Source organism: Oncorhynchus gorbuscha, unplaced genomic scaffold (assembly GCF_021184085.1).
Source record: "Oncorhynchus gorbuscha isolate QuinsamMale2020 ecotype Even-year unplaced genomic scaffold, OgorEven_v1.0 Un_scaffold_744, whole genome shotgun sequence".
NCBI classification, from domain to species: Eukaryota; Metazoa; Chordata; class Actinopteri; order Salmoniformes; family Salmonidae; genus Oncorhynchus; species Oncorhynchus gorbuscha.
Window position 1 is genome coordinate 224,463 of NW_025745789.1, and position 13,038 is coordinate 237,500.

General features: G+C 49.5%; 1 protein-coding gene across 1 annotated transcript in view; it reads left to right on the plus strand.

Moving 5' to 3' along the window:
- The window catches only part of cyth1a (cytohesin 1a), a 110,420-nt gene that overhangs the window by 75,908 nt on the left and 21,474 nt on the right, over positions 1 to 13,038 (plus strand). Inside the window, 4 exon segments of the mRNA XM_046335410.1 lie at positions 1,644 to 1,710; positions 2,381 to 2,499; positions 4,681 to 4,761; positions 8,061 to 8,173. Of these exon segments, the coding sequence (XP_046191366.1) occupies positions 1,644 to 1,710; positions 2,381 to 2,499; positions 4,681 to 4,761; positions 8,061 to 8,173 (380 nt within the window).

Sequence of the window (13,038 nt, forward strand, 5' to 3'; positions counted from 1 at the left end):
ACAATGACATCTTTGGCTAGCCGGTTAAGGTGACATAAGAATGGTGATAGTTATTGTTGAGTCACCATTTCATCTTGATTGTTGTCATCAGTGGCCCATTGGAGCAGGTTTGACTGCCAAGGTGATGACAAAATGTTCAATTCATGAAAGTATTATTTGAACTAATAAGTGAATGAACACATAATATTGACCCAATGTGAGATGGGTAAATAGATCATGGAGATCAATGTGTGTGATTTGAAATGAAAAGACAAAGGAAAATATTTACATGGCATCACACAAACACTTATTGGTGGGGCTGTTTCCCAGACCCTGATTAAGTCTAGCGCTGGACTGAAAAGCATGGAATATCTCCTCTGAAAGTGTTTCCCAGACCCTGATTAAGTCTAGCGCTGGACTGAAAAGCATGGAATATCTCCTCTGAAAGTGTTTCCCAGACCCTGATTAAGTCTAGCGCTGGACTGAAAAGCATGGAATATCTCCTCTGAAAGTGTTTCCCAGACCCTGATTAAGTCTAGCGCTGGACTGAAAAGCATGGAATATCTCCTCTGAAAGTGTTTTGTAGTGCAATAATACTTTCATGAATTGAACATTTTGTCATCACCTTGGCAGTTAAAACTGTTCCAATGTATTCTGTATCCAGGAAACCAGCCCTGACAGCATCGCAGATGGGGGATACAATAATAATCTCTAATTCATTTCATAGTATTCAAATGGCTACCCGGACTATTTGCATTGACCTCCTTTTTACACTACTGCTACTCTCTATTTATTATCTATGCATAGCCACTTTACCCCTACCTACATGTACATATTACCTCAATTACCTGGACGAACCTGTACCCCCTCATATTGACTCAGTACCCCCTCATATTGACTCAGTACCCCCTCATATTGACTCAGTACCCCCTCATATTGACTCAGTACCCCCTTCATATTGACTCAGTACCGGTACCCCCTCATATTGACTCAGTACCGGTACCCCCTCACATTGACTCAGGACCGGTACCCCCTCACATTGACTCAGGACCGGTACCCCCTCACATTGACTCAGGACCGGTACCCCTCACATTGACTCAGGACCGGTACCCCCTCACATTGACTCAGGACCGGTACCCATTGACTCAGGACCGGTACATTGACTCAGTACCGGTACCCCCTCACATTGACTCAGGACCGGTACCCCCTCACATTGACTCAGGACCGGTACCCCCTCACATTGACTCAGGACCGGTACCCCCTCACATTGACTCAGGACCGGTACCCCCTCACATTGACTCAGGACCGGTACCCCCTCACATTGACTCAGTACCGGTACCCCCTCACTTTGACTCAGTACCGGTACCCCCTCACTTTGACTCAGTACCTGTACCCCCTCACTTTGACTCAGTACCTGTACCCCCTCACATTGACTCAGTACCGGTACCCCCTCACTTTGACTCAGTACCGGTACACCCTCACTTTGACTCAGTACCTGTACCCCTCACTTTGACTCAGTACCTGTACCCCCTGTATATAGCCTCCTTATTGTTATTTACTGTGTTACTTTTTTTAGTTTATTTAGCAAATATTTTCTTACTTTGCGTTGTTGGTTCCGTGTATGTGACAAATACAATTGAATTTGATTCTATTTGATGTTGCAGGAAAAACATGCAGAGGAACAAACAAGTGGCCATGGGCCGAAAGAAATTCAACATGGACCCTAAAAAGGTGAGTATCAAATAGACCAGGGCTGGTTTCCCAAAAGCATCGCAGCACCAACATCATCTTCATTCTATTGAAACTAAATGCATGAAAGATGATCTTAGTGCTACGATGCGTTTGAGAATCTCAGCCCAGGGTTATTCACATCTGACCCTACGAGGTCGGGATTCTGCTGGTTCTGTTCTACCTGATCATTATTCCACCCACCTGGTGTCCCAGGTCTAAATCAGTCCCTGGTTAGAGGGGAACAAGGAAACAAGGCAATGCAACTGGCTTCCAGGTTCAGAGTTGAATTGGAGGGAAATAGACATTCTGAATGTGTCCTGTGGGTTTGATATAGTTGTGCTGTTCCAGGTTGTGGGTTTTTTGCATTACCACTGAGCCAACTCTCAGATCTGACAATGTGTGGAGAAGTGTTTGACGTTTCAGGAACCACAATAACAATTGTAGTGACCTTAATCAAATGCCTAGCAACCTCATCAATCAGGAGGTTCCATCCTCTTGACATTATGGTATGGATCGTACCGGTGTTTGAGTCTCGGTCGGGATCACCCCCGATTTAGCAAAAATATGATTTAAATCTTTTGATATGTGCCGCACGGCTACAAACAATACGACCTGGAACGCCCCCGTTGTAACGAGGGTCTGACACGGGATATATATTGTATTTTCTCAGGGGATTAAGTTCCTGATTGAGAATGACCTGCTTAAGCACACCAGCTCTGACATCGCCCAGTTCCTGTACAAGGGGGAGGGGCTAAACAAGACCGCCATCGGAGACTACCTTGGGGAGAGGTCAGTGGGGGCAAGATGCATGCTACGTCTCTTTATGTGGTTGTGTCAGGGGGAGGGGGTGTGTGTGTGTGTTCGTCATGTTTGTGTTTCTGTGTGTGTTGTGTGGTTCAGAAGGGCGTCACTTCTTTCCTGTCAAAGATGTCCCATTTCCAGATCACATACTTTCCTCTGTCAGGTTAGGCAAAACCCCTTTCCCCCAATGCCCTTTTCCCCCAACGCCCTTTCCCCCAACGGCCCTTTCTCCTTTTCCCCCAACGGCCCTTTTCCCCCAACGGCCCTTTTCCCCCAACGGCCCTTTCCCCCAACGGCCCTTTCCCCCCCCTCAACGGCCCTTTTCCCCCAACGGCCCTTTCCCCCAACGGCCCTTTTCCCCCAACGGCCCTTTCCCCTTTTCCCCCAACGGCCCTTTCCCCCAACGGCCCTTTCCCCCAACGGCCCTTTCCCCCAACGGCCCTTTCCTTTCCCCCAACGGCCCTTTCCCCCAACGGCCCTTTCCCCCAACGGCCCTTTCCCCCAACGGCCCTTTCCCCCCAACGGCCCTTTCCTCCCCAACGGCCCTTTCCCCCCAACGGCCCTTTCCCCCCAACGGCCCTTTCCCCCCAACGGCCCTTTCCCCCCTCAACGGCCCTTTCCCCCCTCAACGGCCCTTTCCTTTCCCCCAACGGCCCTTTCCCCCAACGGCCCTTTCCCCCAACGGCCCTTTCCCTTTCCCCCAACGGCCCCCTTTCCCCCAACGGCCCTTTCCCCCAACGGCCCTTTCCCCCTTTTTCCCCCAACGGCCCTTTCCCCCAACGGCCCTTTCCCCCAACGGCCCTTTCCCCCCCCAACGGCCCTTTCCTTTTCCAACGGCCCTTTCCCCCAACGGCCCTTTCCCCAACGGCCCTTTTTCCCCCCCCAACGGCCCTTTCCCCTTTCAACGGCCCTTTCCCTTTCCCCCAACGGCCCTTTTCCTTTCCCCCCCAACGGCCCTTTCCCCTTTCCCCCAACGGCCCTTTCCCCCAACGGCCCTTTTCCCCCAACGGCCCTTTCCCCCAACGGCCCTTTCCCCCAACGGCCCTTTCCCCCAACGGCCCTTTCCCCTCAACGGCCCTTTCCCCTTTCCCCCAACGGCCCTTTCCCCCCCCAACGGCCCTTTCCCCCAACGGCCCTTTCCCCCAACGGCCCTTTCCCCTTTCCCCCCCCAACGGCCCTTTCCCCCCCCCCAACGGCCCTTTCCCCTTTCCCCCAACGGCCCTTTCCCCCAACGGCCCTCCCCCAACGGCCCTTTCCCCTTTCCCCCAACGGCCCTTTCCCCCCCCACGGCCCTTTCCCTTTCCCCAACGGCCCTTTCCCCCAACGGCCCTTTCCCCCAACGGCCCTTTCCCCCAACGGCCCTTTCCCCCAACGGCCCTTTCCCCCAACGGCCCTTTCCCCCCCCCAACGGCCCTTTCCCCTTTCCCCCAACGGCCCTTTCCCCCCAACGGCCCTTTCCCCCCCCACGGCCCTTTCCCCTTTCCCCCTCAACGGCCCTTTCCCCCAAACCCCCCCCCAACTGTAAAAGTTGAGTCTCTCCTGAAGAAATACCATCTTTTATATTAATTCAAAGCCATATAACAGGCAACACCCAATGTATGTGCATTGTGTGTGTTATTACCTGGGTGCATTGCCTAACTACAGCCTGGGTGTGGTCGGCTCATCGACAAGCCAGACCAGGAAATGGAGAGCTGAGTTGTGTTTATTAGGTCATGAACACCACCCAGATATCGTCATGGATGCTCAGCTCTGTCCGATTGGTATAAATAGATTTCTGATTCCAGTGGGGGAGGGGCAGACTGTGTGTGTGCTCTCCCTGATTGGTCAGGAATCCCCCAGGGCAGAGCTGGTTTTGACCCTGTCAGGGATAGGTCCTGGGAGGCCTCCTGTCTATCTCAGGGGGAGTATCACTAACTCCAAAGGCCACAGATGTCAAGAAGAGTGATGTCATGCTAGAGGTGTCACCGTGTGTGTGTGTGTTCCTCCCCCAGTTTTTATTGATTGTGTGAGCATATACATACGTGTGTGTGTACGAGCATTTGTGTGTCTGGCTGTGTGTCTAAATGTCTGTGTGTTTGTCATTTTTTGTGTCTGTGTCTCTACACTCAAATAATTGAACAATGATTTCAGAAAATCGTTACTAAACAAATTCTATTATTTTCCCTACAGAGATGAGTTCAACCTCCAGGTCCTCCATGACTTTGTGGAGCTCCATGAATTCACTGACTTGAACCTGGTCCAGGCCCTGAGGTAAGAGCCTCCCAGTGGGGCTTTATAACCATCCAGGCCCTGAGGTTAGAGCCTCCCAGTGGGGCTTTATAATCATCCAGGCCCTGAGGTTAGAGCCTCCCAGTGGGGCTTTATAACCATCCAGGCCCTGAGGTAAGAGCCTCCCAGTGGGGCTGTATAACCATCCAGGCCCTGACGTTAGGGCCTCCCAGTGGGGCTTTATAACCATCCAGGCCCTGAGGTAAGAGCCTCCCAGTGGGGCTTTATAACCATCCAGGCCCTGAGGTAAGAGCCTCCCAGTGGGGCTTTATAACCATCCAGGCCCTGAGGTAAGAGCCTCCCAGTGGGGCTTTATAACCATCCAGGCCCTGAGGTAAGAGCCTCCCAGTGGGGCTTTATAACCATCCAGGCCCTGAGGTAAGAGCCTCCCAGTGGGGCTTTATAACCATCCAGGCCCTGAGGTAAGAGCCTCCCAGTGGGGCTTTATAACCATCCAGGCCCTGAGGTAAGAGCCTCCCAGTGGGGCTTTATAACCATCCAGGCCCTGAGGTAAGAGGCCTCCCAGTGGGGCTTTATAACCATCCAGGCCCTGAGGTAAGAGCCTCCCAGTGGGGCTTTATAACCATCCAGGCCCTGAGGTAAGAGCCTCCCAGTGGGGCTTTATAACATCCAGGCCTGAGGTAAGAGCCTCCCAGTGGGGCTTTATAACCATCCAGGCCCTGAGGTAAGAGCCTCCCAGTGGGGCTTTATAACCATCCAGGCCATGAGGTAAGAGCCTCCCAGTGGGGCTTTATAACTATCCAGAACCTGAGGTAAGAGCCTCCCAGTGGGGCTTTATAACCATCCAGGCCCTGAGGTAAGAGCCTCCCAGTGGGGCTTTATAACTATCCAGAACCTGAGGTAAGAGCCTCCCAGTGGGGCTTTATAACCATCCAGGCCCTGAGGTAAGAGCCTCCCAGTGGGGCTTTATAACCATCCAGGCCCTGAGGTAAGAGCCTCCCAGTGGGCTTTATAACCCCCCCCCCCCCCGTACAAATTGCTTCTACAAATCACACGCACATACACACACGCACACACATACACACTCAAAACGTCTCTTGACTCTCCAGAGAGCCAAAGCACAGACTTCTATCAAAACCTCTTCCTGATATAGAATTGTCCTATAGTTACCTAACGTTGTCATTATCTTCCTGATATAGAATTGTCCTATAGTTACCTAACCTTGTCATTATCCTCCTGATATAGCATTGTCCTATAGTTACCTAACGTTGTCATTATCCTCCTGATATAGCACTGTCCTATAGTTACCTAACCTTGTCATTATCCTCCTGATATAGAATTGGCCTATAGTTACCTAACCTTGTCATTATCCTCCTGATATAGCACTGTCCTATAGTTACCTAACGTTGTCATTATCCTCCTGATATAGCACTGTCCTATAGTTACCTAACGTTGTCATTATCCTCCTGATATAGAATTGTCCTATAGTTACCTAACGTTGTCATTATCCTCCTGATATAGCATTGTCCTATAGTTACCTAACGTTGTCATTATCCTCCTGATATAGCATTGTCCTATAGTTACCTAACGTTGTCATTATCCTCCTGATATAGCATTGTCCTATAGTTACCTAACGTTGTCATTATCCTCCTGATATAGCATTGTCCTATAGTTACCTAACGTTGTCATTATCCTCCTGATATAGCATTGTCCTATAGTTACCTAACGTTGTCATTATCCTCCTGATATAGCATTGTCCTATAGTTACCTAACGTTGTCATTATCCTCCTGATATAGCATTGTCCTATAGTTACCTAACGTTGTCATTATCCTCCTGATATAGCATTGTCCTATAGTTACCTAACGTTGCTATTATCATTAGATATTTGGGTTAGATAGAGACTTCCAGTCAGTGCATTTCACTAAGTTAGATAAAGAGACTTCCAGTCAGTGCATTTCACTAAGTTAGATAAGGAAACTTCCAGTCAGTGCATTTCACTAAGTTAGATAAAGAGACGTCCAGTCAGTGCATTTCACTAAGTTAGATAAAGAGACTTCCAGTAGTAGCATTTCACTAAGTTAGATAAAGAGACTTCCAGTCAGTGCATTTCACTAAGTTAGATAAAGAGCTTCCAGTCAGTGCATTTCACTAAGTTAGATAAAGAGACTTCCAGTCAGTGCATTTCACTAAGTTAGATAAAGAGTCAGTGCATTTCACTAAGTCATTCAGTGCATTTCACTAAGTTAGATAAAGCACTTCCAGTCAGTGCATTTCACTAAGTTAGATAAAGCATTTCACTAAGTTAGATAAAGAAGAGTCAGTGCATTTCAGTCAGTGCATTTCACTAAGTTAGATAAAGAGACTTCCAGTCAGTGCATTTCACTAAGTTAGATAAAGAGACTTCCAGTCAGTGCATTTCACTAAGTTAGATAAAGAGACTTCCAGTCAGTGCATTTCACTAAGTTAGATAAAGAGACTTCCAGTCAGTGCATTTCACTAAGTTAGATAAAGAGACTTCCAGTCAGTGCATTTCACTAAGTTAGATAGCGACTTCCAGTCAGTGCATTTCATTTTTCACTAAGTTAGATAAAGAGACTTCCAGTCAGTGCATTTCACTAAGTTAGATAAAGAGACTTCCATCAGTGCATTTCACTAAGTTAGATAAAGAGACTTCCAGTCAGTGCATTTCACTAAGTTAGATAAAGAGACTTCCAGTCAGTGCATTTCACTAAGTTAGATAAAGAGACTTCCAGTCAGTGCATTTCACTAAGTTAGATAAAGAGACTTCCAGTCAGTGCATTTCACTAAGTTAGATAAAGAAGAGTCAGTGCATTTCACTAAGTTAGATAAAGAGACTTCCAGTCAGTGCATTTCACTAAGTTAGATAAAGAGACTTCCAGTCAGTGCATTTCACTAAGTTAGATAAAGAGACTTCCAGTCAGTGCATTTCACTAAGTTAGATAAAGAGACTTCCAGTCAGTGCATTTCACTAAGTTAGATAAAGAGACTTCCAGTCAGTGCATTTCACTAAGTTAGATAAAGAGACTTCCAGTCAGTGCATTTCACTAAGTTAGATAAAGCAAACAGGAGTTGTTCTGGCTCAGACAAGGCTTACCTACTTTACATGAGAAACAATGGTCCCACTTTCACACCTTCATCAGTAGATAACAAAGGCTTTTAGTCGTCTAGATATGTATATCAACCTACTGGTCAAAAGAAGTGCACTACGTAGGAAATAGAGTGCCATTTGGTATTTAGCCAAAGTTAGTAGTTGAAAGATGGTATTGCTGACTGACCTCTCTTTCTCCTCCCCTAACAGACAGTTCCTGTGGAGCTTCCGGCTGCCTGGCGAGGCCCAGAAGATCGACCGCATGATGGAGGCTTTCGCCCAGAGATACTGCCAGTGCAACCCTGGCGTCTTCCAGTCCACAGGTAGGACCACAGGCTTGGACCTCAGTACCAGGCATGTAGTGAAGGGTCAACGAGATTTACACTAAAGCATTGTTACAGCTAGGAGCACCGCCTGTCATGGTGATGGACAATTGAAGGGTTAATCCAGGGGTTTTGCTTTCTGACCCACCGTTTGAATTTTCTACTGAGGGTGAAGCTGAGAGGGAATATACGGTATGAGGGGATATACGGTAGGAGGGGATATACGGTAGGAGGGGATATACGGTAGGAGGGGATATACGGTAGGAGGGGATATACGGTATGAGGGGATATACGGTAGGAGGGGATATACGGTAGGAGGGGATATACGGTATGAGGGGATATACGGTAGGAGGGGATATACGGTACGAGGGGATATACGGTAGGAGGGGATATACGGTACGAGGGGATATACGGGGAGGATATACGGTAGGAGGGGATATACGGTAGGAGGGGATATACGGTATGAGAGGGATATACGGTAGGAGGGGATATACGGTATGAGGGGATATACGGTAGGAGGGGATATACGGTAGGTAGAGGGATATACGGTATGAGGGGATATACGGTAGGAGGGGATATACGGTAGGATATACGGTATGAGGGGATATACGGTAGGAGGGGATATACGGTAGGAGGGGATATATACGGTAGGAGGGGATATACGGTAGGAGGGGATATACGGTAGGAGGGGATATACGGTAGGAGGGGATATACGGTATGAGGGGAGGGGATATACGGTAGGATATACGGTAGGAGGATATACGGTAGGAGGGGATATACGGTAGGGGATATACGGTAGGAGGGGATATACGGTATACGGTAGGGGATATACGGTAGGAGGGGATATACGGGGATAGGAGGGGATATACGGTAGGAGGGGATATACGGGGATATACGGTAGGAGGGGATATACGGTAGGAGGATATACGGTAGGAGGGGATATACGGTAGGAGGGGATATACGGTAGGAGGGGATATACGGTAGGGGGATATACGGTAGGAGGGGATATACGGGGGATATACGGAGGGATATACGGTATGAGGGGATATACGGTACGAGGGGATATACGGTAGGAGGATATACGGTAGGAGGATATACGGAGGATATACGGTAGGGGGATATACGGTAGGAGGGGATATACGGTATGAGGGGATATACGGTATGAGGGGATATACGGTATGAGGGGATATACGGTAGGAGGGGATATACGGTATGAGGGGATATACGGTAGGAGGGGATATACGGTAGGGGATATACGGTAGGAGGGGATATACGGTAGGGGGATATACGGTAGGAGGGGATATACGGTAGGAGGGGATATACGGTAGGAGGGGATATACGGTAGGAGGATATACGGTAGGAGGTAGGATATACGGTAGGAGGGATATAGGATATACGGTAGGAGGATATACGGTAGGAGGGGATATACGGTATGAGGGGATATACGGTAGGAGGGGATATACGGTAGGAGGGGATATACGGTAGGAGGGGATATACGGTAGGAGGGGATATACGGTAGGAGGGGATATACGGTAGGAGGGGATATACGGTATGAGGGGATATACGGTAGGAGGGGATATACGGTATGAGGGGATATACGGTAGGAGGGGATATACGGTACGAGGGGATATACGGTAGGAGGGGATATACGGTAGGGGGATATACGGTAGGAGGGGATATACGGTAGGAGGGGATATACGGTAGGAGGGGATATACGGTAGGAGGGGATATACGGTAGGAGGGGATATACGGTAGGAGGGGATATACGGTATGAGGGGATATACGGTAGGAGGGGATATACGGTAGGGGGGATATACGGTAGGAGGGGATATACGGTAGGAGGGGATATACGGTAGGAGGGGATATACGGTAGGAGGGGATATACGGTAGGAGGGGATATACGGTAGGGGGATATACGGTAGGAGGGGATATACGGTAGGAGGGGATATACGGTAGGAGGGGATATACGGTAGGAGGGGATATACGGTAGGAGGGATATACGGTAGGATATACGGTAGGATATACGGTAGGAGGGGATATACGGTAGGAGGGGATATACGGTAGGAGGGGATATACGGTAGGAGGGGATATACGGTAGGAGGGGATATACGGTACGGGGGATATACGGTACGGGGGATATACGGTAGGAGGGGATATACGGTAGGAGGGGATATACGGTAGGAGGGGATATACGGTAGGGGGATATACGGTAGGAGGGGATATACGGTAGGAGGGGATATACGGTAGGAGGGGATATACGGTAGATATACGGTAGGAGGGGATATACGGTAGAGGGGATATACGGTAGGAGGGGATATACGGTAGGAGGGGATATACGGTAGGAGGGGATACGGTACGGTATATACGGAGGGGATATACGGTAGGAGGGGATATACGGTAGGAGGGGATATACGGTAGGAGGGGATATACGGTATGAGGGGATATACGGGGATATACGGTAGGAGGGGATATACGGTAGGAGGGGATATACGGTACGGGGGATATACGGTAGGGGGATATACGGTAGGAGGGGATATACGGTAGGGGGATATACGGTAGGAGGGGATATACGGTAGGAGGGGATATACGGTAGGAGGGATATACGGTAGAGGGGATATACGGTAGGAGGATATACGGTAGGAGGGGATATACGGTAGGAGGGGATATACGGTAGGGGATATACGGTAGGAGGGGATATACGGTATGAGGGGATATACGGTAGGAGGGGATATACGGTAGGAGGGGATATACGGTAGAGGATATACGGTAGGAGGGGATATACGGTAGGAGGGGATATACGGTAGGAGGGGATATACGGTAGGAGGATATACGGTAGAGGGGATACGGTATACGGTAGGGGATATACGGTAGGAGGGGATATACGGTAGGAGGGGATATACGGTAGGAGGGGATATACGGTAGGAGGATATACGGTAGGGGATATACGGTAGGAGGGGATATACGGTAGGAGGGGATATACGGTAGGAGGGGATATACGGTAGGGGGATATACGGGGGATATACGGTAGGAGGGGATATACGGTAGAGGGGATATACGGTATACGAGGGGAGGGGATATACGGTAGGAGGGGATATACGGTAGGAGGGGATATACGGTAGGGGGATATACGGTAGGGGATATACGGTAGAGGGGATATACGGTAGGAGGGGTATATACGGTAGGAGGGGATATACGGTAGGGGGATATACGGTACGAGGGGATATACGGTATACGAGGGGATATACGGTACGAGGGGATATACGGTACGATATACGGTAGGAGGGGATATACGGTAGGAGGGGATATACGGTAGGGGGATATACGGTAGGGGGATATACGGTAGGAGGGGATATACGGTATGAGGGGATATACGGTAGGAGGGGATATACGGTATGAGGGGATATACGGTAGGAGGGGATATACGGTATATACGGTAGGAGGGGATATACGGTAGGGGGATATACGGTAGGAGGGGATATACGGTAGGAGGGGATATACGGTAGGAGGGGATATACGGTAGAGGGATATACGGTAGGAGGGGATATACGGTAGGAGGGGATATACGGTAGGAGGGGATATACGGTAGGAGGGGATATACGGTAGGAGGGGATATACGGTAGGAGGGGATATACGGTATGAGGGGATATACGGTAGGAGGGGATATACGGTATGAGGGGATATACGGTAGGAGGGGATATACGGTAGGAGGGGATATACGGTAGGAGGGGATATACGGTAGGAGGGGATATACGGTAGGAGGGGATATATACGGTAGGAGGGGATATACGGTATGAGGGGATATACGGTAGGAGGGGATATACGGTAGGAGGGGATATACGGTAGGAGGGGATATACGGTATGAGGGGATATACGGTAGGAGGGGATATACGGTATGAGGGGATATACGGTAGGAGGGGATATACGGTATGAGGGGATATACGGTAGGAGGGGATATACGGTAGGAGGGGATATACGGTAGGAGGGGATATACGGTAGGAGGGGATATACGGTAGGAGGGGATAAGGGGATATACGGTAGGAGGGGATATACGGTATGAGGGGATATACGGTAGGAGGGGATATACGGTAGGAGGGGATATACGGTAGGAGGATATACGGTAGGAGGGGATATACGGTAGGAGGGGATATACGGTATGAGGGGATATACGGTAGGAGGGGATATACGGTAGGAGGGGATATACGGTAGAGGGGATATACGGTAGGAGGGGATATACGGTAGGAGGGGATATACGGTAGGAGGGGATATACGGGGGGGATATACGGTAGGAGGGGATATACGGTAGGAGGGGATATACGGTAGGAGGGGATATACGGTAGGAGGGGATATACGGTAGGAGGGGATATACGGTAGGAGGGGATATACGGTAGGAGGGGTAGGAGGGGATATACGGTAGGAGGGGATATACGGTAGGAGGGGATATACGGTAGGAGGGGATATACGGGGAGGGGATATACGGTAGGAGGGGATATACGGTAGAGGGGATATACGGTAGGAGGGGATATACGGTAGGAGGGGATATACGGTAGGAGGGGATATACGGTAGGGGGGATATACGGTAGGAGGGGATATACGGTAGGATATACGGTAGGAGGGGATATACGGTAGGAGGGGATATACGGTAGGAGGGGATATACGGAGGGGATATACGGTAGGAGGGGATATACGGTATATACGGTAGAGGGGATATACGGTAGGAGGGGATATACGGTAGGAGGGGATATACGGTAGGAGGGGATATACGGTAGGGGATATACGGTAGGAGGGGATATACGGTAGGGGGGATATACGGTACCCAGGGGATATACGGTAGGAGGGGATATACGGTATGAGGGGATATACGGTGG